Genomic DNA, 14,484 nt, shown 5'->3' with positions numbered 1-14,484 from the left:
TATAAACTCGCCACCATTATTACAGCGACTTTTCAAATGTAAAAAGCCAACAAAATTCACGTCTCCAGAATTTCATTACTGTGCAGCTGCTTCAATTTGTTTATGGTTGTAATTATATGTTGTGTAAGTAACTAATTCCAATCCATGTCAAGCTCATCCACCCCAACTATCACTACTCAATGGTGTTGCTTCCTTGAAGATGTTTTCGACACATCAATCCTGCAATACTGTGGTTTGAGGATACAGATGAATATTTCACTAATTAAATTTCACAGCAAAATATTTTGCTACTTGTGTATCATCGCACTATCACAGCAAAGGCTTTTGGTGATGGAAGGATGGGACAGGGGTAGAAATGGGAAGGAAGCAGGCATAGCCTTAAGGTACAGCCCCAGTATTTGCCTAGTGTGGAAATGGGAATCTACAGCAAAAGGTTGGAATAATTTAATAGTACTATGTTCATCTAACAACCACATCACCATTTAAATCCTCTCAGGAGTTCCCCTTTCTCACATCAATGTTGACCTAAAAAGTAACATCAGTACCTAGATGTTGCAGAAAGAGACGTGACAAACTGCAGCACTAATGAGGTTCATCAATCTTCAGGTAGCAGGTTATGAAAAATCATCATTTTGAAAAAGCCTCTTCCGAAGCATCACTTTTATTTAATGTCCATTCATTTACAATATGCAAGTTCTTAACTTAATCCCGCATCATCTTCTCCTTCTGCCTAGCTAACTTCTTCTTGGATACCTTTTTCTTGGTAGGTTCCTCTTCTGCTGCTTTAGCCACTACCTCTTCTTTCTCAGTTAGAACAACTTCAATGTGGCACGGGGAACTCATGTAAGCTGCAAAAACAAATTGTCTTTATTAGATAAAGTTCACTTAGTGCAACTACTCTGAAATACATATGAAGAAACAATACAATTTGACAAGCACAAAAAACACACAAAATAAACAAGTTCAAATTACTTTCCTCATTTCCACAGTATGCCTCTCAAGTGGAGTTGTTGGAGTTCCAATGAACCTCTGGGCACAGGACTAAAGAAACGATTACTTTTTTACAAATTTGAACTACATTGGACTGAAATAGTTAAATCTGTACAAGCCACAAGATCAGAGTTGCCAGGTATCCTGATCTAGGCAGGATTTTCGTGGTAAAAATCAGACTCCCGATTAAAGCCAGTCAAAATTCAGAAAGAACCTGTTTACCAACACTTCATATAAAGAAGACACTACTTTTAATTATATATTAGAAGATTATTTCACATAATTCAGTCTACTTTTAATTGTCCATTAGGAGTATGTCAGGTTTTCAATTAGAAGACATTAGTTTTGTTTCATTGACACTGAAAAAGGAAATATAACTACCAAAAAGCTTGGAAAGCAAGAAGAATGATCATTACAGTAGGAATAGTACTTTATTATATAATATTAAAAATTATCTATAAGTTGGGTGCACGCAGGGTAACTTATTCATACCCTAAAAGTAACAGACATAAAAGTACCGAGAATGATCGCTGGTACAAACAGGTGGGAGCAATAGCAGGAGGGATACTCTCAATGGGGTTATAAAGAAAGGAATGAACTCAAAGCAGTATGCATAAACCATCTTCGGTGATGGGGTCATGTGAGATGAATGGAGGATAGGCTACCTAGGAGAATAATAATGGACTTGATCATGGAGGGTAAGAGAAGTAGAGGGAGGCCAAAACTACAATGGGTACTATGTTTCTAATTATTTAAAGATAAGAGGTACGGAACTAAACGAGGAGATACAGTAAAACCCCGTTAAGAGGTTTCTGCAGGAGCCAAGGAATAAGAATGTGTTACGCGGGAAAACGTACTACTGAATACACTATTAACCCATATGTGCTGCTCTTATATTGGAAAATTGTTTACAGTTTACTGTTTGATACTGCACAGCACGAAAACAAGAAAAACACTGTTTCGCGCCTTACGTATGGCTGCGTACGAAATATCATTCCGTATACACTCAAGTGGATGACGCTTCCGTCGCGGTGAGTAATATTTTCTTATAATATTGTTACAGTTGAAAGTAAGATCGGACTGTTGTGTTAAACATAATACTGAAACATGCCTCTAACAGATTTTAAATTCCATAGCTGCCAACTTTTAGAAATAAAAAAATAGGAAGATTTTTTAATTCTTGGATTTCATCACATATATGCGCCATGGTCTAAGTGAAAAAAAAGGACAGGACAAAAGGCATACATATCTACAGTTACAATGTGAATTGAACATTAAATTTAAAATCTTTAACTAAAATCAAAACAAAAATGGCTACAAGTTAATGTACCTAATCACTCATTTACAACATATACATGCACAGCCGAACCTCGATATCTCGAACCACCATTACACTAATTTTCAGTATCTCGAAGTACTTAAATTTTCTGACCGTTTCTGTCCTATTCTTCACGTGTATTTATTTGTCTATTACTCGAAATTCGGTTACACAAATTTCTCGAAGCGAACATTTTCTCCCTTGAAGCAAAAAATACTCTGTGTAACTCTAATTTCCAGCAACCTTAACTGTGCAATACAGCATTTGTGATCTGTGAAGAACAGTCAGCAAGTAAAGAAAGGGTTACAGTGAAGCTGGGAACTAATACGACGGGAACCAAAAAACTCTAACTTCTAGTGATTGGAAAATTGGCAAAGTCTTGCTGTTTCTCGGGTGTCAATGGATTACCAGTCACGTACAAAAGCAAGCCCAGAAGTTGCGGATGACAAGTTCCATTAACGAACCTCGGCTGTGTAGTATCGACGAGAAGTTTCAACGTGAAGGGAGGAAAGGTTAACCACAACAAACAGAAGAGACCGATTTTTTTTTCCAAAGGTGGTAACGGAGCTGTTTCTTGTTTCACTACTGTATGTACTGTATCCTGTCTTCTAAAAAGTTACCGTACTATAATAAGCGTTATGTGATGCCGTACAATAATGTGTTCAGTAAAAGCCTGTAAATACATGATTCAATTATGTGCTACATATACATGCTCAAGAACAGTATTCTTTATATCTCGATAACTCGAAAAAAAAATTTATCCCGAGGTGATTCGAGATTCCACTGTATATCACACCGACACACACAACAAAACGCATAATAGTTGCCTTAATTAGACTGTAAAATACACGAAAATGTCATTTTATAGGTATCTCTGAACACTTGGAGATAACCTTTGTTATGTTTTTTGGCCATAACATGATACGGTAGTTAGAAAATTGTGAATACTGATAGTTGTTTGCTCCATTCAACTGTTTAGTTACGAGGCTATGACCTCCTTATGTTAGTTTCCATAACAGTACACCAATTGATTTGCGACTTCATTGTCAGTTAATCAGCGATAATTCAAGAAGTAGGACGAGGTGGAAGACTGTATGCCTGGAATGATATTCCAATAGACATCACCCATCTTTACAATTATTTGTGAACCTCTTCAACCAATTACAAAAACTGGAAGTGTAACACCTAGAGAACTAAAAGGAAAGCAAGTGACTGGAGAAGAGGGTGAAAAAAAATTCTAGTGCTGTTGCTGTAGACCTGCGGGTTGGTTCCTGTGCAATCACACGAAGTGACACGAGTCAACAAATGTACGTGTTCTCCACCATCGTAAGTTCCATCTGTATAATGTCTCTATCAAGAGTAGTATGAAAATGATTTAGAGAATCATGTTAACTTTAGGACATGGGCATTAAGACAATATATACCAGAGTTATCATGTATCTTGTTTAGTAATGAAGCAACATTTACAAATTTTGACCAAGTAAACCTCTGAAACATGCACTTCTGGTCCATTACAATCCCCATTGGCTTTGTGAGGTGGAACGTCAGTGTCCATGGAGTTTAAATGTGTAGTGTGGAATAGTGAACCATCAGCTCACAGGCCTTTTTTCATAGAAAGAACACTATATTCTCAAAAGCATTTCAACCTCCTAACAAACTTCTACAGATGTTATAAGACGTTCCACTACACATTACGAGAAACATATGGTATCAGCATGACGGCTGTCCAGTGCATAGACGTACTACAGCTTGTATTTGTGCCACACCCACACCTAATTGTCTTCATATTTTATTATCAGATATCAATGTCAAAAGTCAGTTAATTGAAAATGGTAAATGTTCTCTAACTTGACGTCTACTACTTCCCGATGAGACAGATGGCACCACATGTAATTATGAATTGCCGAAGCATTTCTTTCAATATAAAACTTGCTTTGTATGCCCTCTTACTACAAGGTATGAAGAAGGCTTGGGTAAAAAAGATGGAGATGCTAGGCTACGACATGATTCTCGTATCTTTTAAAGGGTACCACAAAAAGATTTATGATTTTCCCTACACAACTCTCTGCTTGGAGTCAATGTACACGATTACTTAAAATGTTTGGATTCTTATCCTTCGAACTCCGGATATTTGTTTAGATTTCCTTTCCCTTGGCTTGCTACAGTTATGCCAGGTTAAGTGTACTATGTGATCCATGTTCTGTATTTTGTTCTTTATGTTTATTGTGGCGGACCTATTTACGTGTCTTCCCTTTTTCTTTATGCTTACTTGATATTGTAGAGGAAACACCCGCTCTGTGAAAGCGAGTTTGAAGTATAAACTTAGCGCGAGGTGGAGGATAGGCAAGCCTGCCAAACTTTGTGACGTAGCTGCCTCAAGCTAGCTTCACGCAGCAAGGCGTGACCATATATATTGTAATGTTCCAACCCACGTGTAAATGTCTATTTGGAGTTAAGATATTGTTATTTTTACACTGCCAACATAAGAGGCCATCATAACAGATTCAACCTACCAAATTCAAGCAAACCCACCATGTACTTCAAGAGTTATTGAGGGGGATGATATCTACGTCTCAACATGCTTTGTCGGCTCCAGGTATAAAAGTAGGGCGATCCCGGCTACAGGGTCAGTAATACTCCAACGTCTCTACGATACAGGTGACAGGTGGAGCTCTGCAAAGTGCGACAGACCGAACCTATGTCCGGACAATACTTTGCATCTCTAGTGCTCAATTGTGGTGGAAGCAGAACTGAGTATTTTTCAAGTAACTTTAATGATTAATTAAAGACAGTGCCGAACAGTCTTCAAGTTCATGTTTGTTTGTCCAACCCTTGTCCCGTTTCCCCACGGGGTCGGGTATGAGGTGAGATGAATTTGTCGTGGCGGTTTTTTATGACCAGATGCCCTTCCTGACGTCAACCTCAGAGGAGTTAATGAGAGATAAAATGAATGACGTGATATATGAGAGTAGGGAGAGGGTGAAACCCGGTGCCGGCACATAGCCTACCCCTGTCGAATAGCACCAAGGGGTCTGCTCAAGGCTTAACGTCCCCATCCGACGGACGAATCACCATCAACAGCGTCATATGCCCTCACTCCATATGAGCACTGCGGAGAGGTTTGGAATTTAATCCAGGCTTTTGGCACGCAATCTAGTGATTAGAAATTGTATACCACCACCTCCCCTACCCTGCCGGCCAACATTCTGATGGTGAAAATTTTTTCAACCAATGGGGCACGGTGCGACAGTGCCGAACAGTCTTCAAGTTCATGTAATTTTAATAATTATTTACAGACGGTATAGGACATTTCCGAGTGCCATTGAATTTGCTTCTTTTATCACACACATGCTAATATGTCTTGAACTTACACGAACTGTCAATATTGCACTGAACATTGTGTTCCGATTATAAAATTGACAAAGTCAGTAAGTTAGAAACTGCGATGATAAAGGTTAGTGATCTAATAGAACATTCCAGTCTGTCATGCCAATATTAGACTCGCGTCGTGAACTAGACATTGTAAATTATACACAATCTTCCCAAGCATGAATTTGGCTGAAGTGCAACATGTGGTCAGATATTCAGTTTAAATATTTTACTTTCAAGTGATAATTTATGAACCTTTGTGATTCGAGGTGTTTGAATCAAGATTTAAGTATCAATTTCATTTACATTTTGACATATCCCACCTGCAACGAATGAATGCAGTATTTAAAGGTCAACAGTGCTACCAGTGAGTTGAACGCCATACAAGGGACTTGTGTGCGCGTCATGCCTTACCCCTCAGTATTATCGTGAGAGAATGAACCCCGCAACATGTGCACCCAGAAATTCGAGAACTTCACATCCAGGATGGGTGTGGTTCGTGTCCAGTAACCATCGAGGAGTCCAGAGATTCCAGCCTGCTACAACACATCAACTCAACTTGCGTAAAAGGTGATATGAATTTCTTTCCAATGATAAATAACACCAAATTTTCAAAGAAATATAAATTCAATGAACTAGTACCCCTCTCTGTACCAACTCCAATGCTTCCGTACCAGCCCCTTAGAAATATTCCATGCTCTTCAAGCTAGTGTCAGTGGTCCCAAAGACAGACATTCTTTTTCCTGGTACAGATGACATCCAAGCTATTCTTCCAATCTCTCAGCAAATTACTAATGAAGTAGAAGACTCAAGAACTCAATTTCAAGATTCACAATTATCCTTCGCCCAGGTTTATATAGCCTTTAACCCCTTCAGTGGCTGGTTTTGGCAGGCGACCTGTGCCAGAAAAGTGAGATTTTTTTGGAGGAAATAATTTATTTTTAGGAAGCAAGGAATGAGTAACAATTATTAAGGGAACACGTTCATATATTATTCAAGGTTAATAAAATCTTACTTTACACTCTATTTACACTTTTTTACAGTAAGCTTGTGATATGGTTTCTAAAATATTGGTGGTTTGAGAATACTGTCCTGTGAGCAATACATTTTTATTTCAGATTTTTGTATTATTCCCATCAACACTAACTCAACAAATTTCCCAATTTCGTAAGAATTTTTTAACTGTGCCCTTGCATGCGGAGATTTATTTTCAAGTTTTTCAATGCACTTTTAGTATAGGCCCAATGAATTTTTTTTGGGTCACTATCAAATTTACAACATAAACCGTTATACGTTATAACCAGTTCAAAACAATCAACAAGAATAATTAAAGAACCACCTATCAATAGTTCATTTTCTTGCGTTGGGCAAAATGAAATAAACATCATTCACAGAACATGTTTCGACCACTTAGTGGTCATCATCAGCTGTATAAAAAAACTTAGATGAAAAATATTGGACAATAAGCACAATCGTTCATCTTTAGGTTATGGAAAAAATATTTGCTGTGTTGATTGTTTAATTGGTAAAAGTTCTTTGGTATCTTCTTAGTTAAAAATGGCAGTCATCTGGTTAGGGCAGCTTGCTTCACGTTATACGTCATATCTTAGAAAGATGTTTAATCTGCGCTGCCTTGGGGATCTACCTTTGTGCACAACCTAGTGTAGTAGTGATGCGACATGGTTTGATTGTTCGTCCAATCCATAGGAGAAAAGGGAAGAGGAGTTGCGTCATTTAGTACGTCACGTGAGGGAGGAGGGAGACTTAGCTGTGCTTCCGCGACGTCGTGCTTGATTATTTCACTTGTTCGTTTTAGTGAATAAAGGAAGGGTATGTATAGGTATTTTAAGGCAGAAACAGGTTCCAAGAAGGACATTCCAGGAATAATTAATGAACAAGGGGAGTGTGTATGTGATGATCTTCAAAAGGCAGAAGTTTTCAGTCAGCAGTATGTAAAGATTGTTGGTTACAAGGATGATGTCGAGATAGAGGAGGAGACTAAGGCCAAAGAAGTAATAAAATTTACATATGATAACAATGACATTTACAATAAGATACAAAAGTTGAAAACTAGAAAAGCAGCTGGAATTGATCAGATTTCTGGGGATATACTAAAGACAATGGGTTGGGATATAGTACCATATCTGAAGTACTTATTTATTGTTTGGTCGGAGGAGCTATACCAGATGAATGGAGAGTTGCTATAGTAGCCCCGGTGTATAAAGGAAAGGGTGATAGACATAAAGCTGAAAATTACAGGCCAGTAAGTTTGACATGCATTGTATGTAAGCTTTGGGAAGGCATTCTTTCTGATTATATTAGACATGTTTGTGAAATTAATAACTGGTTCGATAGAAGGCAATTCGGTTTTAAGAAGGGTTATTCCACTGAAGCTCAACTTGTAGGATTCCAGCAAGATATAGCAGATATCTTGGATTCTGGAGGTCAAATTGACTGTATCGCGATTGACCTGTCTAAAGCATTTGATAGGGTGGATCATGGGAGACTACTGGCAAAAATGAGTGCAATTGGACTAGACAAAAGAGCGACTGAATGGGTTGCTATATTTCTAGAAAATAGATCTCAGAGAGTTAGAGTAGGCAAAGCTTTATCTGACCCTGTAATAATTAAGAGGGGAATTCTTCAAGGCAGTATTATTGGACCTTTATGTTTTCTTATATGTATAAATGATATGATTAAAGGAGTGGAATCGGAGGTAAGGCTTTTTGCGGATGATGTTATTCTCTATAGAGTGATAAATAAGTTACAAGATTGTCAGCAACTGCAATGTGACCTCGAAAATGTTGTGAGATGGACAGCAGGCAATGGTATGTTGATAAACGGGGTTAAAAGTCAGGTTGTGAGTTTCACAAATAGGAAAAGTCCTCTCAGTTTTAATTACTGCGTTGATGGGGTGAAAGTTCCTTTTGGGGATCATTATAAGTATCTAGGTGTTAATATAAGGAAAGATCTTCATTGGGGTAATCACATAAATGAGATTGTAAATAAAGGGTACAGATCTCTACACATGGTTATGAGGGTGTTTAGGGGTTGTAGTAAGGATGTAAAGGAGAGTGCATATAAGTCTCTGGTAAGACCCCAACTAGAGTATGGTTCCAGTGTATGGGACCCTCACTAGGATTACCTGATTCAAGAACTGCAAAAAATCCAAAGAAAAGCAGCTCGATTTGTTCTGTGTGATTTCCGACAAAAGAGTAGCGTTACAAAAATCTTGCAATGTTTGGGTTGGGAAGAATTGAAAGAAGAAGAGCTGTTCGACTAAGTGGTATGTTGATGTTGATTCCCATAGGGAACCTAAAATATTTGTCCTGAATGAGTAAATTTATAATACCAATACATCATTTGATGCAGATCAGTATTGATTGATTGATTGAGCTCCCATAGCAGAGAATCTTCTGTACTTCTCTGCATTGACGTGTTCATGATATCTAATTATGAAGTTCCTTCCTGATTGTCCCACATGTTTTTTTACACTGACCACAATAAAAAGTGATTCTTTACATCCCATTTTACAAAAGAAATCTGCTTACTGTAATTTCGTCAACAGGCCCTTTGAAATACCGCTAACAGAAACTGACAGTAGAACCTCGATAATTCGAAATCGGTTAATTCAAAATCCCACCTAATTCGAAGCAGCTCACGTTCTCGGATACATGAGATACAGTGTTGCATTATATTTAAATTGTTTAATTCGAAATACGGATAATTCGTAATTCGAAGTACAATGTCGGCCCCATTACTGAAATTCAGACTTTTAATTCGAAACTGCCTTTACATTTTAAAACAATAATATGTTACAGAGTCATTTCAACTCGAAATTCATCCGCTTCATAATAGAGCGCGTTCTGGAACGTGGAGGGTTAGCTTTCCGCACTTACACTCACTTCGGTGGGTCTACAGCGCGTTTCATGAGTGCTAAGTTGAATGAAATCGGAATTCTTTTGTATTCAACCTTTTAAGCAACGCCGTAATATCACGCAACAGGCAGTGTGCGGAAAAACAGAATCCGCAAACACAGGCGATGCCGACAGTTGACGGAAAAACGTGACTCATATAATAAAATTTGTAGGCACCGAACAATATTGTCATTGCCGATGAAACCGCATTGCTTTATTTTAATGCGAGCCCAAACGGTCTTATGGTTTTAAAGGAGAAAGTGCCAGCCAGGGAATCGTAAAAGGGTGGGGGATGAGGGTCATTGTAGCGCGTTGCAATGCACATAGAAGCGAGAAACTTTATCCCCTCGCCATAGAAAAGTTTGAGAAGCCACAATGTTGTTAGGGCGTTGGGCACTCTCCATGCCAGTACAAAGCATCAAAAAATGCATACAGTAGAGAAATCCAAAAAATAATGCATTTGCACAGGGGAACCAGCATAATTTATCCTCGTCTTTGAATTGTTTTTTTTCTTTCGTTGCGTGAGGTTGTGTTTTACAGTGATTTATCCAAGTGCATTATTTGAACATTGTAAATGCACCTTGTTGGATACATCTCGGAAATAGTTTTTTCCATGGCATTTGAAAGATTTAAACTGTGAATCGAGGTGATTGCATGTATTAATGGGTCTTAGAAAACTTTGTGACGCGGCAAATCTTTACATTTCTGAAGTACGAGAGAAGTGCCATGGCGGGAAATCGTACACGGATAGTCACATACGAAAGTTCGATTTTAAGGGCATCGGGTACTTTCTGTGTAAATACAAGGCATCTAAAATGCATACAGTATACTAAACCAATGAATAAACACTTGCACATGGGAGCCAGCATAGATTTCCCCTCGTCTTTGAATCGTGCTTTGTTCTTTCTTTTTCTTTCTTTCGTTACATGAGGTTATGTTTGTCAGTGAGATATCCAAGCGCATTATTTGAATGCTGTAAATGCACCTTCTTGGATACATTTTGGAAATAGTTCTTTTTACATGGCATTTAAAAGGTATAAACTGTGAATCAAGGTTAACTTGTGCAGTAACGGGCATTAGAATATTTTGTAACGCGACAAGGGTTGGTACTTCTGAATTGCGAATTGGCGGTTAATTCGAAATCACGTAGTTCGAAGTCCGATTTTTGAGTCCCAATGACTTCGAATTAACGAGGTTTTACTGTAGTTCCTTATTTTGTCTTCAGACAAACTTCTATTTTGAGCTCGCCATTTCTGTCTACCTCGTCAGCTGGCCAGAGATTGTATATGTAAAGTAGAGAAGATAAGGCATATTTTAGGCCAGAGTCTTCATGAATACAGCCGAAAATCCTCCCACCATCTGTTGAGAATGCTGGAAAACATATTCCAAAGAGATTACAGTACCTGAGAAATTATTGGGCGATCGCGAAATGAACACTGCACCTAAACGAGAATTTCTCGGGCGGTGACGTTATGGGCAGGCGAACGCCAACCAAGAATTTCTCGGGCGTGCCACTGAAGAGGTTAATCGGGAGAATCTTAGAGATTCATTTAAAACTGACATTGAAAGAGTAACAAAGTCAGTCTTGTAAAGAGTGGACAGGGAGAGTTTGATAAAGAGTTTTCATCCCAATTAGATATTACGCATACTCAGATTACGCGCATATGCCGAGATGTATCCGAGCTAAAATAGGGCATTCGAAAAGAAGTGAAGATGGTAGAAGGCACTAGTAAACAACAGGTGGAAGATGTTAAAACAGAACTAGAAGGACAGATAGAAACTTGGTAGTAAGGTCTCTAATGTAGAACTAAGAGGTGCTCCCTTATTTTCATCAAGTTTACTAAAGAGCATTCCAACCCTAAATTGCAGTACAGCGTAGATGGAGCGCGCTGTTGCGAAATCGACTCGCGAGGATCACGCTTGAGTGTGACTCAAACAGGGCGTCACAGTTCCACATTTTTCGTTTGTAATTTTGTAATTTTAAGTTCATTCATTCATAAATTAATATTTGTAGGATGGTAAAATAAATACAACATACCTTAATCACTGGCGTTGCTCTCAGACATTGGACGTACACCTTCTAACATTTCTGCAAGGCCTGAGGTTCCCGCTTTGGATGAAACGGGTTCGGTAGATGAACTTGAGGATGATCCGGACGATGAAGAAAGTCGTATTAAAAACTTTTCATCGTCGACATCGTCCTGTAATTCGTCTGCTTTCCACAAAACTTTCATTTTTCTTTACTTCGTTCACGTAATTTTCCCAACTGTCTTATGTTTTTATGGCATAAAAATTTTAGTTCAGCATTTGGAACAAAACCATGTTCATTACCTGCGTGGACTAAGACAAATCACGGTCCTCGGCTTTTCGGTGGCCTAAGTCCCGAACTCACCCCTTCAAAAGCGGCCTGCCGTGCACTTTTCACTGCCGTATCCTTCCATTCTTTTGTCACTGTCTGCCCAATATTTACCCACGATTCATCTGTTAAATTATAGCTTTATTTTGTGCCCTCCAACATTTTATCTCGCTGAGATATCTGTGTCTCAAATTAATAATTTCATCGGATTCAGTGACAGCTGCTTTATTACCCCGTCTTAAATAACAGATGCCTATACCATGTAAGAAGCGATACAACATAGTTTTGGAAAATCGTGGCAAAGAATCTTCTCCATTTACGTGACTCAAAATCACGTTCAATGTCTGTGGTATGTTAGCAAATAAAAGAGAGTGAACCACCCGATGCATCCACTTCTAACAATTTCATCATATTTAATTTTTCTGTCGTCCTTCTCTCTCTCTCTCTCTCTCTCTCTCTTTTTTTTTTCTCAAGAGTTCGCAAAGGACCATGTGTGTGTTCCTTCCTTATAGCATAGATTGTACTTTCGGAACAACCTGTAGCTTTAGCTGTTTCACTGATTGCGCTGCTCATATTCATAGTCTTTAACCCCTCAGCGCCGACCTCTATACGTGGTATAGACCCTCTTTTCTTCCGTAGCCGCCGACCTCTATACGTGGTATAGACCCATACATGGTTTCACATTTACGGCTATAGCGCGAAGAGTTTTAGAGTTACTGATATGCAAATTGTTTTGTTTCCAAGAAGACAGTTTCGTGTTTATCAGTGTTGTAAATAAGAATTGAAAAATCGTTATAATGTAGTTGTTTTTGCAAGGATAATTATTTGTCAAATAAGTCTGAGCACTAATCTCTTGCTTTTTTTAAAGTCTGTTTGCTTCATTCTTTCCCACAGAATAAAATAAAGAAATGATGAACTGAGAAGTTTGTCTTTTTGTGTGATGTTCTTTGCTCTGTGTGTACATTGGGAGTGCGGTTTATTAATTATATTTGTCTTTATTTCTCAGCTTGTAATATTTTCGTAACTCTCCACGAGTTAGTGCTGCTTTCTGTCATACGATATGAGAACCAATTGTTCATGGTATATATCTCGTTTGAAAGACGTTGTCTCGACCTTTTATCTGAAATAAGTATCGAGTTGGTTTGTTTCGTCATAAATGTTATTCCCCTCATTCAGTTTTGTCCTGCTGTTTTCGGTCCCGCTGCAGCTTCACCAGTCCGTGTGACGCGCCACGCTCAGCCGTGGTATGACTGACAGTAACGTGCTTGAAATATTGTATAATTCAGATGAAAGTTTAGTCGGAAGCAGTAGTGACAGTATAACCAGCAGTGATAACGAAATAGATGATGTAGCAGTGGTAAATGATGAGAGTGACGATGAGGAGGGAACAGTACTTGGAAATTTCGTGTAAGAGATTATAGATAATTATACAGGTCAAAGAAGTTTTCAACGGTGAATTCTGATTGCTAAATTCTCTAATAATACTCACACAGGTCACAGAGACAAATATTGAGCAATTACCTTATCGGGTTCAGCTGGTGAAAGGTTTGTTTACAAAATACGCTCAGGAGGGTGGGGAACGAAATATTCAAGGCCGGCACGCATCAGATAATACAGTTCCAAGGTTGCAGGAAAGACATTTTATCAGTAAATTAGCACCCAAGAGTTGGAAATCCAAACCTCAGAGACATTGTATCCTGTGTTCAAAACACGGCGGAAAGAAGACGTCAGTGTACTGCTGCCAGGAGTGTGACTTGAGTCCCTGTCTCAGAGTGCTTCGAACTCTATCACATGGAACTAAATTACTAAGGAAATGTGAAACAATTATGTAATTATCTGCATGTACATAGTTCTGTCATAAGGAATTCCAAATTTGGTGAAAATCGGGCTACTCTTATACTTGTAGTAACACTTTAAGTGAATCGATGTATTTCAGTCGCGCGTAGTTGAAATCTCATCCGGCCGCGGGGTAGGAAGCTATTTAAATGGCTGCGACGCTGAGGGGTTAAAAAATAATTAAGGACACTCATTATAATATTGCGTTCTTTTCCCCTGAGTTTACCTACGGAACGTTTCTTTTTAATTTGACGATCCATTATACATCCTTCTGCACTTTCTTCGAACTAAGAACTATACATACGAGCACAAACGGACAACTACACAGACTACACAAACACAATCCACTCGTCCTCAAGAACTATACATTTATCACTGATCTTGTCCGGCTCCATGGCTAAATGGTTAGCGTGCTGGCCTTTGGTCTAGAGGGCCCCGGGTTCGATTCCCGGCCGGGTCGGGGATTATAACCTTCATTGGTTAATTCCAATGGTTCGGGGGCTGGGTGTGTGTGTGTGTGTGTGTGCCGTCTTCAGCATTAGAATTCATCACAGGTAGGGCCCCATTCTTATAGACGCGCAGGTCGCCTATGCAGTGTCAACACTGGAAAGACCTGCACTCGGCCTCTTCATACGCCACACGCCATTAAATATTATATATATCAACGATCTTTATTTAATCAATCTTATAATACTGAT

The 14,484-nt window shown here is 38.7% G+C and overlaps 1 protein-coding gene across 1 annotated transcript in view; it reads right to left on the bottom strand.

Moving 5' to 3' along the window:
* Positions 1-630: 630 nt before the first annotated feature.
* RpL17 (ribosomal protein L17) overlaps positions 631-14,484 on the bottom strand; it is a 75,376-nt gene continuing 61,522 nt past the window's right edge. The window contains exon 5 of the mRNA XM_067137080.2: positions 631-848. Coding sequence (XP_066993181.1) covers positions 703-848 — 146 coding nt within the window. The 3' untranslated portion in view covers positions 631-702. The remainder of the gene's footprint in view (positions 849-14,484) is intronic.

Source organism: Anabrus simplex, chromosome 1 (genome assembly GCF_040414725.1).
Source record: "Anabrus simplex isolate iqAnaSimp1 chromosome 1, ASM4041472v1, whole genome shotgun sequence".
Lineage (NCBI taxonomy): Eukaryota > Metazoa > Arthropoda > Insecta > Orthoptera > Tettigoniidae > Anabrus > Anabrus simplex.
Note: the sequence above shows the minus strand (reverse complement) of the source record. Positions and strands in the feature narration are given on the sequence as shown.